The sequence below is a fragment of the Phocoena phocoena genome, chromosome 10, assembly GCF_963924675.1.
Source record: "Phocoena phocoena chromosome 10, mPhoPho1.1, whole genome shotgun sequence".
Lineage (NCBI taxonomy): Eukaryota > Metazoa > Chordata > Mammalia > Artiodactyla > Phocoenidae > Phocoena > Phocoena phocoena.
Window position 1 is genome coordinate 48948243 of NC_089228.1, and position 14557 is coordinate 48962799.

Consider the following 14557-nt stretch of genomic DNA (forward strand, 5'->3'; position numbering starts at 1 on the left):
TTGGGAAGGGCTGCACAAATCAGGATGGTTCTTTGCCCTAGTTAGCAAACCTGTACGTTCCCTTCACATCTGCCTGCAAACCATACCAGCAGTTCTTTGGAGTAAAATGTTCAACTAAAATCTATTTTTGAAAAAAAATTACTGTCCAATGTATTGGTAACTAACGTAATGTATCCATTTGCCCTGAACTTTGTAGAAAACAGACAAGGCTGCAAAAGTAATACATGATTTACTGGTTCAAAAACCCTTTTTGTAAAATTTGGCATACAAATCATTCTCTCTTCTGTTCTGACTGCCCTGGTAAAAGGCTGTTGCCCACCCTTAAATTTTTTCATTTGTCTTGATAATTGCCATCGTTTGTTGTACAAAGCAGTCCAGACCTCTCCTTGCTCTTATAAATCTTGCAATAACCTTTTAGCACAACCTTTGTGCTAAAAGAATATTTGACATTGGAATATTGATCAGATTTGAGTAATGAAGACAGGACAAGTGCTTGCTGAGTAAGAGACTAAACAGGAAAACAGCCACAAGCAGCTATCTGATTTAAGAACCAAGAAACATCATTCTCAAAAACAAAAACAGGCCCCAAGGCACAAAATAAAGCAACAAACCACAAGACACCTCGAAAATCTAACTTTAAATACCACTTGTCATGAAACTTAGACCAACTAAAAGAGAACGAACCCCTTCTCTCAACATAAGCAAAGCAGGGGTATCTTGTAAATAGCCTCCTTCAACATCTGCCCAAGGCACTCTAACCCAGCCTCCACCCCTAAAACACCACTGATCAGAAACTACTGTAAATCTGTAACTGCCTGCAATCCTGGTTTACTTACTGTTTTTATTCTACCATCACATATCCTGTGTGGATGTCTGTGTCAATGTGGTCTAGTCTTGTTTGAAAGGATCACCTCTTACAGCTACTTATTCAGTTAGGTCCAGATTCTGATATGACAATCAGCTATGTCTGACATTGCCTTTGGCAGCTGGGAGATACCACTAGAAAGCAAGCCCGCTAAAAATTGGAAAAGAATCCTTGACGTGTTGTTTCTAATTTAAGAAACAGTTCTATAATTTCCTTTGTAAAAGCTTTCTGTCTTCTTGAAGGGGGAAAGAAAGCAATACTGCTTGCTCTGAAGTAAAAACAGTAAGAAAAACTAAACTGAATATTTATGCACATACATGGAAATTATGTTTTAAAGACTATTATGCCAAAACCAAATCACTAAAATACAGTGAATGTCAAAAAGAAACCAGTTTTATATCTAATGTAGCTGTAAGAGCTACTCCCTCCCAGTGAGACTGCTCTGAGGTTGGGATGAAGGCAGTCAGCTCCCTTACTTGTGAGACTCAACTCCTTTCAGATGTCACCAGCCACTCTCCCCGAATGAATGCTCCCTTTGCCCTACCAGGTGTCACTTCCTTCAAATTTACCAAGTGTCGGGCTTCCCTGGTGGTGCAGTAGTTGAGAGTCCACCTGCCGATGCAGGAAACACGGGTTCGTGCCCCCGTCTCGGAGGATCCCACATGCCGCAGAGTGGCTGGGCCCATGAGCCATGGCCGCTGAGCCTGCGTGTCTGGAGCCTGTGCTCCACAACGGGAGAGGCCACAACAGTGAGAGGCCCGCGTACCGCAAAAAAAAAAAAAAAAATTTTACCAAGTGTCTAGTGTGTGCCAAGCATTTGGCTAGGTCCTCAAGACTAGAGATGAACAGCAAGATATCTGCCTACAAGATGCTAATAGTCTAGAGGAGAGGACAGATACATTAATACATTCTTACACACATATGTATGTATGACAAAAGTAACATGTCGTAAGTGAAGTAATAAAGTACCAAAGGAAGACAGGTGCAATTAATTCTATTTTAAGGGGTTTCAAAAAACCTAAGTGAAAACAATATGATGCAGAAAAGCATATTCAAAAAGCTAACTCTGGGGTAGGACAGGGAGAAAACAAGAATATATTCATTTTTGTTTCTGTTTGCATAAGGAAACACAGGAATATTATTACATAAGAAACTAATGGTTACCTGTGGAGGGAGAAGGGGAACAGGGTATAGAATACAGAGAAAAGTTTGGATGCAATTCTCATGATAGACCATTCTCCAAGTATACCTTTTTTTTATATTATTTTGATCTTTAAACCATGGAATACATTTGATTCAAATGTTTTTTTTCTGAATACAAGATAAATTTAAAACTTTTAAAGAAAACTGCCAAAAGAGATGACAACAGCTGCACTAACTCATGAAGTGTGAGAATGTACTCTTGAAGCACCAGGAAAAGCGTGAGCAGAGGTGAAATACAGCGAAGAAGGAGCTAAAGCTGAGCTCAGCTAGACCACAGACTGACCCGGAGGATGGGGTCACCAGGACAAGGAAGCCACTGCAGGTGTTCAGGGGAAGGGATATGATCCCCGTTTGTTTCCAGATAGACAATAACTCTGACAGGAAGAGACGAATACTTTACGGGGAAAAAAAACGAGCAAGGAGACCAGGCAGGAAATTAATACAGTAGGCCAGACCAAATGGAATATGGCAGCCTAGACCATGGCAGAAGCGGTGGAGTTAAGAGGAGAGGAACAGGCAATGGGAGTCAACGAAACACTACAGCTGAGAGTCTGTTACATGTTGGAGAATGTACTGGAGATCCACAATTAAAGGGAGAAAGGTGACTTCCCTGCCTAGGAAATCAGGGAAGATAAGCAGATTTCATGTCCTAAAAAATGTGTGGATGTGGATGTGTGAGGGGCTGAGGAAGATGGGAGGCGTGAATCTAGGATGACAAAGTTCTCAGTTTCCTCCAAGCAATGGTAAGAATGTGAGCTAAGACAGTGAAAGCAAGAAAATGAAAATGTCTCTGTACTCCACTGTGCTATCAACAAATCATGGAATTATTTTAATGGATGAGAAAAATATAGCATTCTACAATGTCATCATTAAGACAAATCATCAATCTGATAACAGCTTTTTCAGAGGGGTAAAAAAGGAGTACATAATACATACAAATCTATATAAAACTCCAATTCTGGAAAACTTTAAATTGGAGAATGGTAAGAGAATATGTCTCAGAATCAAAGCAATATGGTGTTTACCTAGAATTGGTAATATCGCTTTTAGCAATATATGCTGTTTTAAAAAAAACTCTTCAAGACAGAGTATGTATTTGGATGGGGACTGCTGATTTAATCACTGGCCACCCTGTACTCTGGCTATAAGCACTTGAAATGTGACTAATCCAAACTGAGATGGGCTGCCAACGTGGAAGCACACTGAATCTGAGAATTAATACATATATCATTTTTATATTGACTACATCTTGCAATGATAATGTCTTGGATGTAACGGGTCAGCTAACATTATTACCAAAATTAAAGTCAGCTGATTCTTTTCTTTTTTTTTTTTAATGTGAATACCAGAAAATTTTAAATCCCGTTTGTGGCTTGCATTGTATTTCTAATGGGCAGTACTGGTCTAAGGCACAGGAAGGGGCCTGGGGAAGAGTCCACCTGAGTCCTCTGGCCCACCCTCCACTTCCTGCCCACTTGCTCTACTTACTCCAAGCCTGAAGCTGGGAGGACCATTTATTTTCTAATAAACAGCAGATCTTCCAGGAGGAACGATACCAGAGATTAACTGTAACCTGTCTCCCTGTCCACTCACCCCTCCACCTACAGAGGCTTGTTGTGACCATGGAAAGTGTACTGTGTGCTACCTCCACACCCCCATACACACACATTCAGAGACAGAAGTAGTTCACAAAAGGGAACACTACAGCCGTGACACAGTTTATCCCCTGCGAATGAAGCTCCCTGACTTAACTATCCGAGTTCTTTCCTTAGGGAGAAGCCTTTATAAAATATATGAAGCTAATGAAGAATCAGTGCTCTACCACTCGCCACGTGTAGTTTTAGGGAAATCATTTGACTATGCTGCACTCACTCTCCTGCTTCTGCCACACACAAAGAAACACAAAAACAGAAGATGAACCTAAACTAGCTCTAATGTGTCTTCCAATCCCAACATTCTCTAAGCATTCAAGAAACAACAGTAATTTTTAAAGCTTCACATAATATACCCTAGGTAAGTACAGGAAAATGTGAAATCATTCAAATTTTCTTTCACAGTGAGGTCTAAAGCTCAAAAATTACACTAAGGTAACATTTATATTCATGTATCAGGTAATTTCAGCTTTTTCAAATACATTTACAATAATTGGGACTCCCCTGGTGTTGCAGTGGTTAAGAATCCGCCTGCCAATGCAGGGGACATGGGTTCAAGCCCTGGTCCAGGAAGATCCCACATGCCACGGAGCAACTAAATCCGTGTGCCACAACTACTGAGCCTGTGCTCTAGAGCCTGCATGCCACAACTACTGAAGCCCCCGCGCCTAGAATCTGTGCTCTGCCACAAGAGAAGCCACCACAATGAGAAGCCCATGCACTGCGACGAAGAACAGCCCACGCACCGCAATGAAGGGTAGCCCACGCACCGCAACGAAGAGTAGCCCCTGCTCACCGTAACTAGAGGAAGCCTGCAGCAACGAAGACCCAGTGCAGCCAAAAATAAATAAAACTTTAAAAAATAAAATAAAATAATTACTACTAGAATCTGTTCCTAACTCAGAGTTCTACTGCTGCCATAGTCAGCTGAGGCATGATTCTCTAATTTATGCATTCCTAATCATCAAATGGTTTTTAGCACATAGTGAAATAAGGCTTGCAGTAACTAAGGAACCTGCTGGGCTTCCCTGGTGGTGCAGTGGTTAAGAATCCGCCTGCCAATGCAGGGGACACGGGTTCGAGCCCTGGTCCGGGAGGATCCCACATGCCACGGAGCAACTAAGCCCATGCGCCACAACTACTGAGCCTGCGCTCTAGAGCCCACGAGCCACAACTACTGAAGTCCACATGCCACAACTACTGAAGCCCGAGCGCCTAGAGCCCATGCTCTGCAACAAGAGAAGCCACCGCAATGAGAAGCCTGCACACTGCAATGAAGAGTAGCCCCTGCTCGCTGCAACTAGAGAAAGCCTGCGCGCAGCAACGAAGACCCAACTCAGCCAAAAATAAATAAATAAATATATTTAAAAAAAAAAAAAAAAAAAAGAATCTGCAATCCAGCAAAGAATAATTTACACTGCTTTACATTCAAAAATGTTCTGCAGTCCAAATACTCACTAGCATTCATGGCTTATCTTCATACACAAAAATGACAATACTAATCCACCACTAGAAGAATAAGTACATTGAATTTAGCCTCCAAACTACATATAAAAGATTTGGCTGATGTATTCCTTTTTTTTTTTTCTCTATCTTTTTTTTTCTCCCTTGAGAGCAACAAAACCTATGCAAATTGGGTAGGGATTAAATAAAGTTAACTGGCCCTCCTGGAAAGTTCCCAGCTAAAGCTCATACATACACTACCTGTCCCAAGCACAAGCTCTCAATTCTTAGTCTGGTGCTCTCACAATTTGGTCTGAATTTGGGAGAAAGACATAGAAGAGAATCCATTCTTCCCCTTACTAACTCACTGTTGCTTCAAGTGGCCTATATGCCTGGTTAGCAGAAACTGATCAGAAAATTACAATCCTAGCAGAAATCAGTTAGACTCCTTATAAATCTGCAAACAGTAGAGAAATACTAATTTGAATAATATTGACTCCCCCCCAAAAAAAACCCTTCTACACTAGAAAAAACAGGAAATCTGACAGCCTATCTTCTTTAGCACTACCATGAAATCTATTACAGCTAATTTTCAAGAGAGAAAATAAGGTACATCAAGGATTTCTTCATATCTTTTGGCTGTTCGTTTTAGATCATCTTCTTTCTCTACAATTTTTTTATATAACCGATTTGTCTCCTCTTGATGGCTTTCCAAAAGTTCAGCCTCCACTTCCTGGGCTTTATCTAACAAATAAAAAATGGACACATACAAGAAAACATATTAGGTAAGAATTAGTATCTGTACCCCAATTTCTGTAAGAACCCTTGTTCCAAATTAAATTTGACTAAAATCAATTGATCAAATTGACCAAATGTACCCTTCTCACGGAGCAGAAGTGTCTTCGTTAGGTAATTAATCAGGTAATGCTTTCAAGTTCTTCCACCTGCTCCTCCCCTCTGACAGGCAAGCCACTTTCAGGCAGCACAGTTTCCCATCAGAGAACTTTCTTGGGCAAGAATCATTTTCTTCTCCAGTTTATAATTACTTTAAGCACTTAGCACAGTGTGAAAAAAATAAACTTAAATTATAAATAGTCTCTGCTGATTCTGATTTGTTTTTTAATTGAATTTAAAAGTTTACTTACCAATGGTCTCTTTTATGGTCATTTCCAGCTCCTGTTCCTTTTGTGCCAGCTGTGTATGAAACTCCCTCACCAGCTGTTTTAGTGTGGAATTGTGCTTCAACTCAAGATCTTCCTGCTCCTGTCTGAGTACCAAAAATATGAAGAGCTAACTGCTGTCATACAACAAACAAGCTGTAAAGAGTTACCTGGTCTTCACGACAGTGTATATAGTATGACCTCAGCAATATCAACAACTTTTAAGGGAGCGTGCATCCACATGCATGTGTGTGTGCGTGTGCGTCTCCAGGCACAGAAAACTTCTGGAAGGGTAAGTAAACTATGATTAACTCTAGGGAATGGTCCTGATGATTTGAGAATTTTTACTTTCGACTTAAAATTCTTCAACATACACATCTATATTATATAATAAAAATATAAAAATGATTTTAAAAATAATTACTGGGATATGTACCTAATAACCATGATCTCATAGGCAAGAAAAGGGTTTTTTCCCCATAAACTGACATGGAATAACACTGCCTCTTGCCTTAAATTGTTTTTAGTTCTCTTCGGTATTTAACTTATTATATTTATGTTCGATACTAACAAATTTAGGTTGTAAAACTTAACGGTATTAGACACAAAAAAGAGAGATTTCATTAAGGAGGATTGCCTTAAAAATATTCATACTGAAAAAAACTTACTTGATTTTCTCTTCCATTTCTTGTTCATACTCTTTCTTTATGATATCCAGTTCTTGCTGATGTTCCTTCCGCAACATTCGAAGATCTTTCTGCAGTTTAACCACCTCCTGGCTCAGCTTCTGCTTCTCCTGCTCCGTCCCTGCCAATTTAAACTCCAGGTCATTGTGCTCAGCCTCCGTGTTACTAAGCAAGCTGGGTTGGACCACATGAGATTTGGACTTTTCTTCAGCACTTTCTTCCAAAACTTCCATGGGTTTACTTTTTCCATCCATCTGTTGTGGTAGAGCCTGTAATCTTTCAAGTTTTGAGGTCAACGCTTCAATTTCAACTCTATGTCCTTCCCTCTCTCTCAATAAGCAGGAATCCAGCTCTTTTATCTTTTGCTCCAGGATCTGACAGGTCAAATCCTTCTCCTGGAGGGCTTTCTGGACACCATCAACCACATTCTCCAAGTTCTGCTTTGCCCCTATGTTATTTTTACCTCCCTCTTCTTCCACATGATGGGATACTAACAAGGAGTATTTGGTTTTTTCTTCAAGTTCTTCTTGAAGATGCTTTATCATCACTTGATCCTCGTGTTGCTTTCCTTCAGCCTGTTCTATCTTTATTAAGAGCTCCTGGTATTTGCACTGCATTTCAGAATGAGAAGAAATTGTGCCTTCTTTTTCCTGCTCTAGCCTCTGCAATAGCTTTTCCTTTTCAATTAAATTTCTTTGTAAAACACGGATTTTTTCTTCACATGCCTTCTGCACACAGCCTTGGGATTCTGCTTCTTCTTGCTCAGTACATGCTGCCTCATTTTCTGCCGATCTGGGTGCAACTGATGTTTCTGATTGTGGTGAACTGCCCACCGACTTAAGTTTTTCTTCCAAGACATGAATTTCTTTCTCTCTTTCCTGCAATTTTGTATTTAGTTCACTCAGATGGCTTTCTCTGTCTCTTCTATACTGCTGTTCTTTCTCTTCCATTTGAGATAACAACTGCTTCTTGATGGCAGCAATTTTTTGTTCAGCTTTTTTCTTCAGTTCCCCTAATTTTGCAGCACTTTCTAACTCAAGTCTATCTTCCAATGCCTTTAACTCCTCTTCTTTGCTTTTCACAATTGAATTCACATGTTCCAATTCTTTCTTCGTAGATTCAAGTTCAGATTTCATGGAAGATGCTTGCTTTTCAAGGCTTAAGACTTTTTCTTCAGCCTCTTTAACCCTGTTGTCCTTTTCTTCTCCTAACTCTTGAATGTGTTGAAGTTTCTGAATCATTTCTTTCCATTCGATATCCTTTTGTTGATTGTAATTTTTAAGAACTTCATTTAAGGACTCAATTTCAATTGTTTTCTGAGTAACATGCTCCTCTAATTCCACAATCCTTGCTGTTTGAGTTTTTAACTCAGTCTGTAAATTACGTTCCTTTTTCTCCATCTTGCTCTTCTTATCTTCCACTTCTCCCTTTAAATATTCAAATCTCTTCTTTTGCTGATCAAGGTCCTCCTTCAATAAAGTTATCTGCTCATCCTTTTCACTGGTTTCCTTTGTTTTTAACTCAAGCTGCATCTGCAATTCTTTACTAGTATTTTGATATTGTGTAAATCTTGACTGTGCTTTCTTCTTCCATTCTGAGAATTTGTTGGCCTGTTCAAGAGCAGAAGTTTTCTCATTACTCAGAGTTTCAACTTTCAAAGATAAATCTCGCACCTGATCCAGCAATTCCTGTTGCGCTTCATCATGTTGCTTACTTAGTGATGAAATGGCTGCTTCGTTTTCAGTTAGGCTGATGCTGTTCTGAAGTTGAGCACTCATATCAGTTAGCTGTTTATTAAGACTACTGATCTCGGCTTTTTTTTCTTTAAGCTCTTCTTTCATCGAAGTGACAGCGTTGATGTTTTCTGATAACTCCTTCTTCAACTGAGTGATGCAAGACTCCTTTTCTGAGGCAGCCTGTTGCTGATTTCCTCCTTCCTTCTGTAAGGCTTCTTTTTCTGTCACAAGACCTTCAATATCGGCCTTCATGCTCTTAATCTGACTTTCTTTTTCTTCCAACTGATGTGCAGCATGTTGTAAAGAACTATTTAGTGTGTACTGCTCTGCTATTAGCTGTCTCAGTTGTGCTTCTAATTCAGAAACTTTGCAAGTTTTACTCAGTAGTGCCTCCTTAACTTTAGTTGTGTGGTGTTGACAATGGGAGACTCTAGAGAGAACGGCATTAATTTTACTGCTACTAATGTTGATGAGCTCACTTGTTTTAGCTTGTAATAAGGCTTCCGCTTTCTTGGAGTAAATGTCCAGCTGAACTGCTAGCTCCTCGGACAGTTTTTTGAATTCTAAGCTTTTGTCTTCTAGGCTTTTCTTATTTCTGTCATGTGAAGATTTCAAACTCTGGAATTCTTCATCTGTGGTTTTCAGCTTCTCAGTCAACTCAGAGACCTTAAGCTTATCTTTTTCTGCCAGCATCTTCAGTTCAACTACATGCTCTTGAAGAAAAGTATTTTCCTTCTGAGAGTGATTCAGGTCAACCTCCAGCTTTTCAAGTTCAGCTTTCAGTTTAGCTTCATTCTGTGAGGCAGAAACCATGTGAGCAGCCTTCTGGTTTAACTGTTCCTGTAATTCCTTCAACACTGTATCCTGCTTAGCACCCTCTTCCTTCAGCCATGCCATTTCCTTGTTCATCTCTTCTTTTTCACACCCAAATATGAGGATCTTTTGCTTCAGTTCTGCTACCTCTTGTTCTTTTTCCTGTAACTGGACTTCATGTTTTTCCTGAAGTTCTTCAGCTCGCTGGTTAAGTTTCTGCTCCCAGACTGCTATGACATCATTGAGTTCTCTCCTATGCACCTCAGTAAGACTTTCTATTTGCTCCTTTTGGTTTGTCTCCAATCTTGACACTGCATCACTGATTCCAGCTGAGTTAGCCTGTGCCATTTCCAAAATTTTGGCATTGAACTGTTTTTCTTTCTGACTGAGCTCCAGAGCAGTATTTTCGAGCTCTTTCTTAAGTTTGGCTTCCTGATCCAACAGTTTCTTCTTTAACGTTTCTTGCATCTCCTTTGCTTTCTGCTTAATTTTTTCTATCTTTTTCTCCTGACTTTTAAATTTGGTTTCATACTCCTCTTGCAAAACATGAATACTGTCCTCCTTGGCTGATAATTTCTGTTTGAGTATTTCAATTTCTTTGCTCTGTCCTTCTCTCATTTGTAAAATTACATTTTCCTTTTCCATTAAGAGTTGCTTTGTCTGTTCCTCCTCTATATTATCTTTAAGTTGGGACTCATAGTGTTGGGTTAAAGATTTTACTTTTTCTTCCATTTCACTATTCTGTTTTTCAAGTTGCTGCATTAAGTCCTGTACCTTGATTTTGTGAGCATCTAACTCAGCACAAACATCTTTCTTTTGAGTGACAACTTCAGCTACCTGTTTGGTAAGAAGAATTCTTTCTGTTTCCGAATCCAACAACTTCTGCTGCAACTGGGCCAACTGCTCCTCATATGTTTCTACCTGCTCATGCATGCTGCTCTGCAGTGACTGAAAGAGCTCCAGCTTAGCAGACGCCTGCTGGAGTTCCCCTTCAGACCTTTTAACATCTGCCTCTAAATTCTCCACATGAGCCTGATGCTCTTTTAAATGCTTGTCCTTTTCTTTCAGAAGCAGCCCAAGTTGGTTAATTTCATCTTTTAATGCCTTCTCAGTTCTCTGGATAGACATCTCTTGTTCTTTAATGATGCTGTCAACCTGTTGCTGGTGATGACTTTTCTGTTCATCCAGCTTGGCCTCTAATTCCCGCTTCACTCTATCTGCTTGATCCTTTAGTACAGAAAGTTCTTCTTCTAGCTTGTCACGGGCTTTTAATACTTCTGACAGTTCAGACGATAGTGATTCCAATTCTGTTTGCTTCACATCAAGCTTTTCTAAAGTCTTTTCATTCATCTCTTCTATGTGGGCCTGAAAGAGAACCTCTCTATCATTCAACAGTGTTACTTTTTCTTGTTCACACTTTTCTCTAAGTTTTTCCATTTCAGTCTGATGCTGTTGCTTTAAGACTTGGAGTTTTTCAGTCCAAAGGTTATCCTGCTGATGCTGCAGACTTTCCAATTCTGTCTTGTGTTTTTCAACCATGACTGTAATTTCTTTATTGTGCTTATTTTTTTCAGCTTCCAAATGAATAGTTAAATCTTCTGATTGATTTTTATTCTCTTGCAAGCGTTTTTCCAAAGAACTTTCTAATTCAAGAATTCTCTGTTAATGAAAACAGATGTCTTTTTATTAAAGTACATTTGTTAGCAATGATATATATGACATGATGTCTACACCTACTTAAAGATTAAAATTTAGATAAACAACTTTACATATCTTACCAAACTCTAGAAAGGACAAAGAATCTGTGCTCAATTCCTAAACGAATCATATAATAAAGAAAAGAGGGCTTCCCTGGTGGCGCAGTGGTTGAGAGTCCGCCTGCCGATGCAGGGGATGCGGGCTCGTGCCCCGGTCCGGGAGGATCCCACATGCCGCGGAGCCGCTGAACGGCTGGGCCCGTGAGCCATGGCCGCTGAGCCTGCGCGTCCCGAGCCTGTGCTCCGCAACGGGAGGGGCCGCAGCAGTGAGAGGCCCGCATACCGTAAAAAAAAAAAAAAAAAAAAAAAAAAAAAAAAAAAAAAAAAAAAAAAAAAAAAAAAAAAAGAAAAGATTCTATTTTTTACACAACTCAAAATTCCAGATTCTTTCTACCTATTTGGGTAACTATTTCAACTACCTGTTTTTTCAAGAATATTCTGAATGGATAGTGAAAAAGAAATAAATCATAACGTAGATAATAGTAACTGCTGGTAGAAAGATGAGTATTTTTTTCTGTTTTGTTAAAAGGCCTATAATAGTATTCTATTACTTTCATAACTTAATTCTGGAAGAAAAATAACGTATCTGGCTCTTACCCCAAAAATTATTACTTAGAAGATATTTTTCAAAAAGAAGGAACTTACACAAATTTTACCAAAGTAATTTACAAAAAGTAATAGTAAAATGATCATCTCATGAAAATATCAATCTTGACTGAAAGGAAAAGAGCTAAGGAATGTCAAGGCATTGTAAGGAATGTAAGACAGAGCCAAGGAATGTCAAAGCTGGAAAGGTCTTAAGAAATTACCAAATATCAATCTCTTCAGGTGACAGGTAAGGAAATTAAGGTATAATTAATTCACAAAGCTAGTAAGTGAAAGATCTAGGCCTCCTGAGTACCCATTCCTCTCTACCATGCCACCTTACAGAAATGTTGGAAGTGGGAAAATAAAATACAGTTTAGAAGTAGGGGTAAGAGGGCTTCCCTGGTGGCGCAGTGGTTGAGAGTCCGCCTGCCGATGCAGGGGACACGGGTTCGTGCCCCAGTCCAGGAAGATTCCACGTGCCGCGGAGCGGCTGGGCCTGTGAGCCATGGCCGCTGAGCCATGGCTGCGAGCCTGCGCGTCCGGAGCCTGTGCTCCACAGCGGGAGAGGCCGCAGCGGTGAAAGGTCCGTGTACCACAAAAAAAAACAAAAAAACAAATCCCTTATAGAAATTGGGGTAAGAAGTGTGACTGTGTCACTGTCTAAATCAGAGCAAAAAGGCTAAAAAGTCTAAATAACATCAGTCAGTTTATTTAAAATAGGTCGAACATTTCATACACTGTTCAGGGGAAGGACAGAGGGATTTTAAAATGTGCACACGGAGATATATATACTAACATGCTCACCACAGGACTATTTATAATATGGGAAAATTGGGGAAAAGTTAAATGTCAAAGTAGAGCAATGGGGTAACTAAACTGTGATATAAACAGAGAATGAATTATGTCCAGGGCGTGGCACGAGATGAAGTTGAACAGGCAGGAAGGTGTCAGGGCAAGTGCTGCGTACAAAATGAGGTCACTTCCTAAAGATGAAAGGTGAGTAAGCAGTGGAGCTAAGATGCTGCACAGCCTGAGGGCAAAGAATCGGAGCGAGTGGCTGACAGAAATACAGCCAGCTAAAGGCAGGTCAGGAGCACCATGTAGCAGACGTCAAAACCACTCCCATGAACAGCTCTTACTACCTAATAATGAATGGAGTGCATGTATGTGTAAATCTAAAACAAAAGCTTCTCTACAACCTTATATTAACTGCAGAGATAACAACAGTTTTCCTATACAAGCAGTTCCACAGCTGTGGAACCTGAAGAGTATTTAAACTTACAGTCCTGTAAGTCTCTGCTTCTTGCTGAAGGTCCCAAAGTTTGTTTTCGCTCTCTGTGAGGATTGCCTTCTTCTGCAGCTCTAACTCTTCCAAGGCCAAAGATTCTTGCTCTTCTTTTTCTTGAGTGATCTTCAAATATTCAGACTGACTTTTTTCCTGTGCCAAAAACAGTAACACCACCTTAGACCCATGTAGATCTTCAGCATTCCCAAAGCACTGCCACAGGAATCATTCATTCATTTCATTTGATCCTCACACCAGCCCTGCGAGGTAGGCAGTATCATTACCTCTCTTCCCACACCCTGGTCTGCAGAAATAAGGCACTGTGGCTTTTTCCGTGTGATCTGGCCAATCTTTGTCACAATCACTATTGATATGAAAAATTTTGTTCCAGTAACCCTACTACGTCTGCTATTTTTTCACTACTTAAAATGTTTTGCAAAATATCACTGAATGTGCAGGGTCACACAATTGTTACTACCTCTTCTCTGCATGCCAGTTTGGTATTTCAACTCTAGGCTGAGAAATTTATATGATTTATGAGAAATACCTCACTATAATAGGGAACCCCACACAGAAAAGCAAATCAAAATTAGAAGATTACATGTGAATATATGGATTAGATCAAGGAAATATTTATAAAAGTCTATATATGTCTTCAGATGGTCTGGCCCTGACAAGCTTCTTCTTTGACTGTCCTTAGTATATATCAGCATTCATATTAATACGTTTACTGTTCTGAAAAGAGAAGCTCCAGAGAGCACTTTTGACATTTAGTGACTTTGGACTCCAATTAAGTATACTTCTCTATACCTATTGCTTAGGGTTCATGTGGCCAACAGTAATATTTTCAGTCCATTTCACTCTGGGGAAGCATATTGCCTTAAGTAAAGATTTTGTACCATATTATAAGTAGATTGATAAGAAAATATTAGTTTCTATAACATCAATTTAAAAACATCACTTAAAAATGTTATATTGTTTAATGTAAACTATATGTTAAATGCATCTCTATCTACGTCCATAAATATAAAAGAAGAAATTTTAATAGTCTGAAGAATTTTGATTCTCAACTCCAAGCTAACTCCTTTGAGAAACTAGGTAGGAAGGGGAGTGGAAGGGGGCGAGAGCATGTGCACATACGTGTTTTACGTGTGTCTGTGTCCTGTGCTCGCCAGTGGGAATATGTCTGAATATATCAGTTCCCGAACACAGTATTAACAAGGCCAATGTTCAAGGCTCAGTGCCCCCAATTACTCCAGCATGAAAACCCACAGCAGGTCTTTATGACTTGAATTTTTAGCATCATTCCCAGCTTCATTTAGGTCCTTAATGTCTCGCTTTGTTCCTTTATTTCCTTGTCCCTATTTTA

At 39.7% G+C, this 14557-nt stretch overlaps 1 protein-coding gene across 4 annotated transcripts in view; it reads right to left on the bottom strand.

Annotated features, from left to right (window-relative positions):
• Window positions 1-14557, bottom strand: part of GOLGA4 (golgin A4) — a 106128-nt gene that overhangs the window by 22755 nt on the left and 68816 nt on the right. For all 4 annotated transcript variants that reach the window (XM_065884678.1, XM_065884681.1, XM_065884680.1 and 1 more), the window contains 4 exons: window positions 13186-13341; window positions 6992-11217; window positions 6309-6430; window positions 5777-5907 (listed from right to left, as the gene is read on the bottom strand). In XM_065884678.1, the coding sequence (XP_065740750.1) occupies window positions 5777-5907; window positions 6309-6430; window positions 6992-11217; window positions 13186-13341 (4635 nt within the window). The remainder of the gene's footprint in view (window positions 1-5776; window positions 5908-6308; window positions 6431-6991; window positions 11218-13185; window positions 13342-14557) is intronic.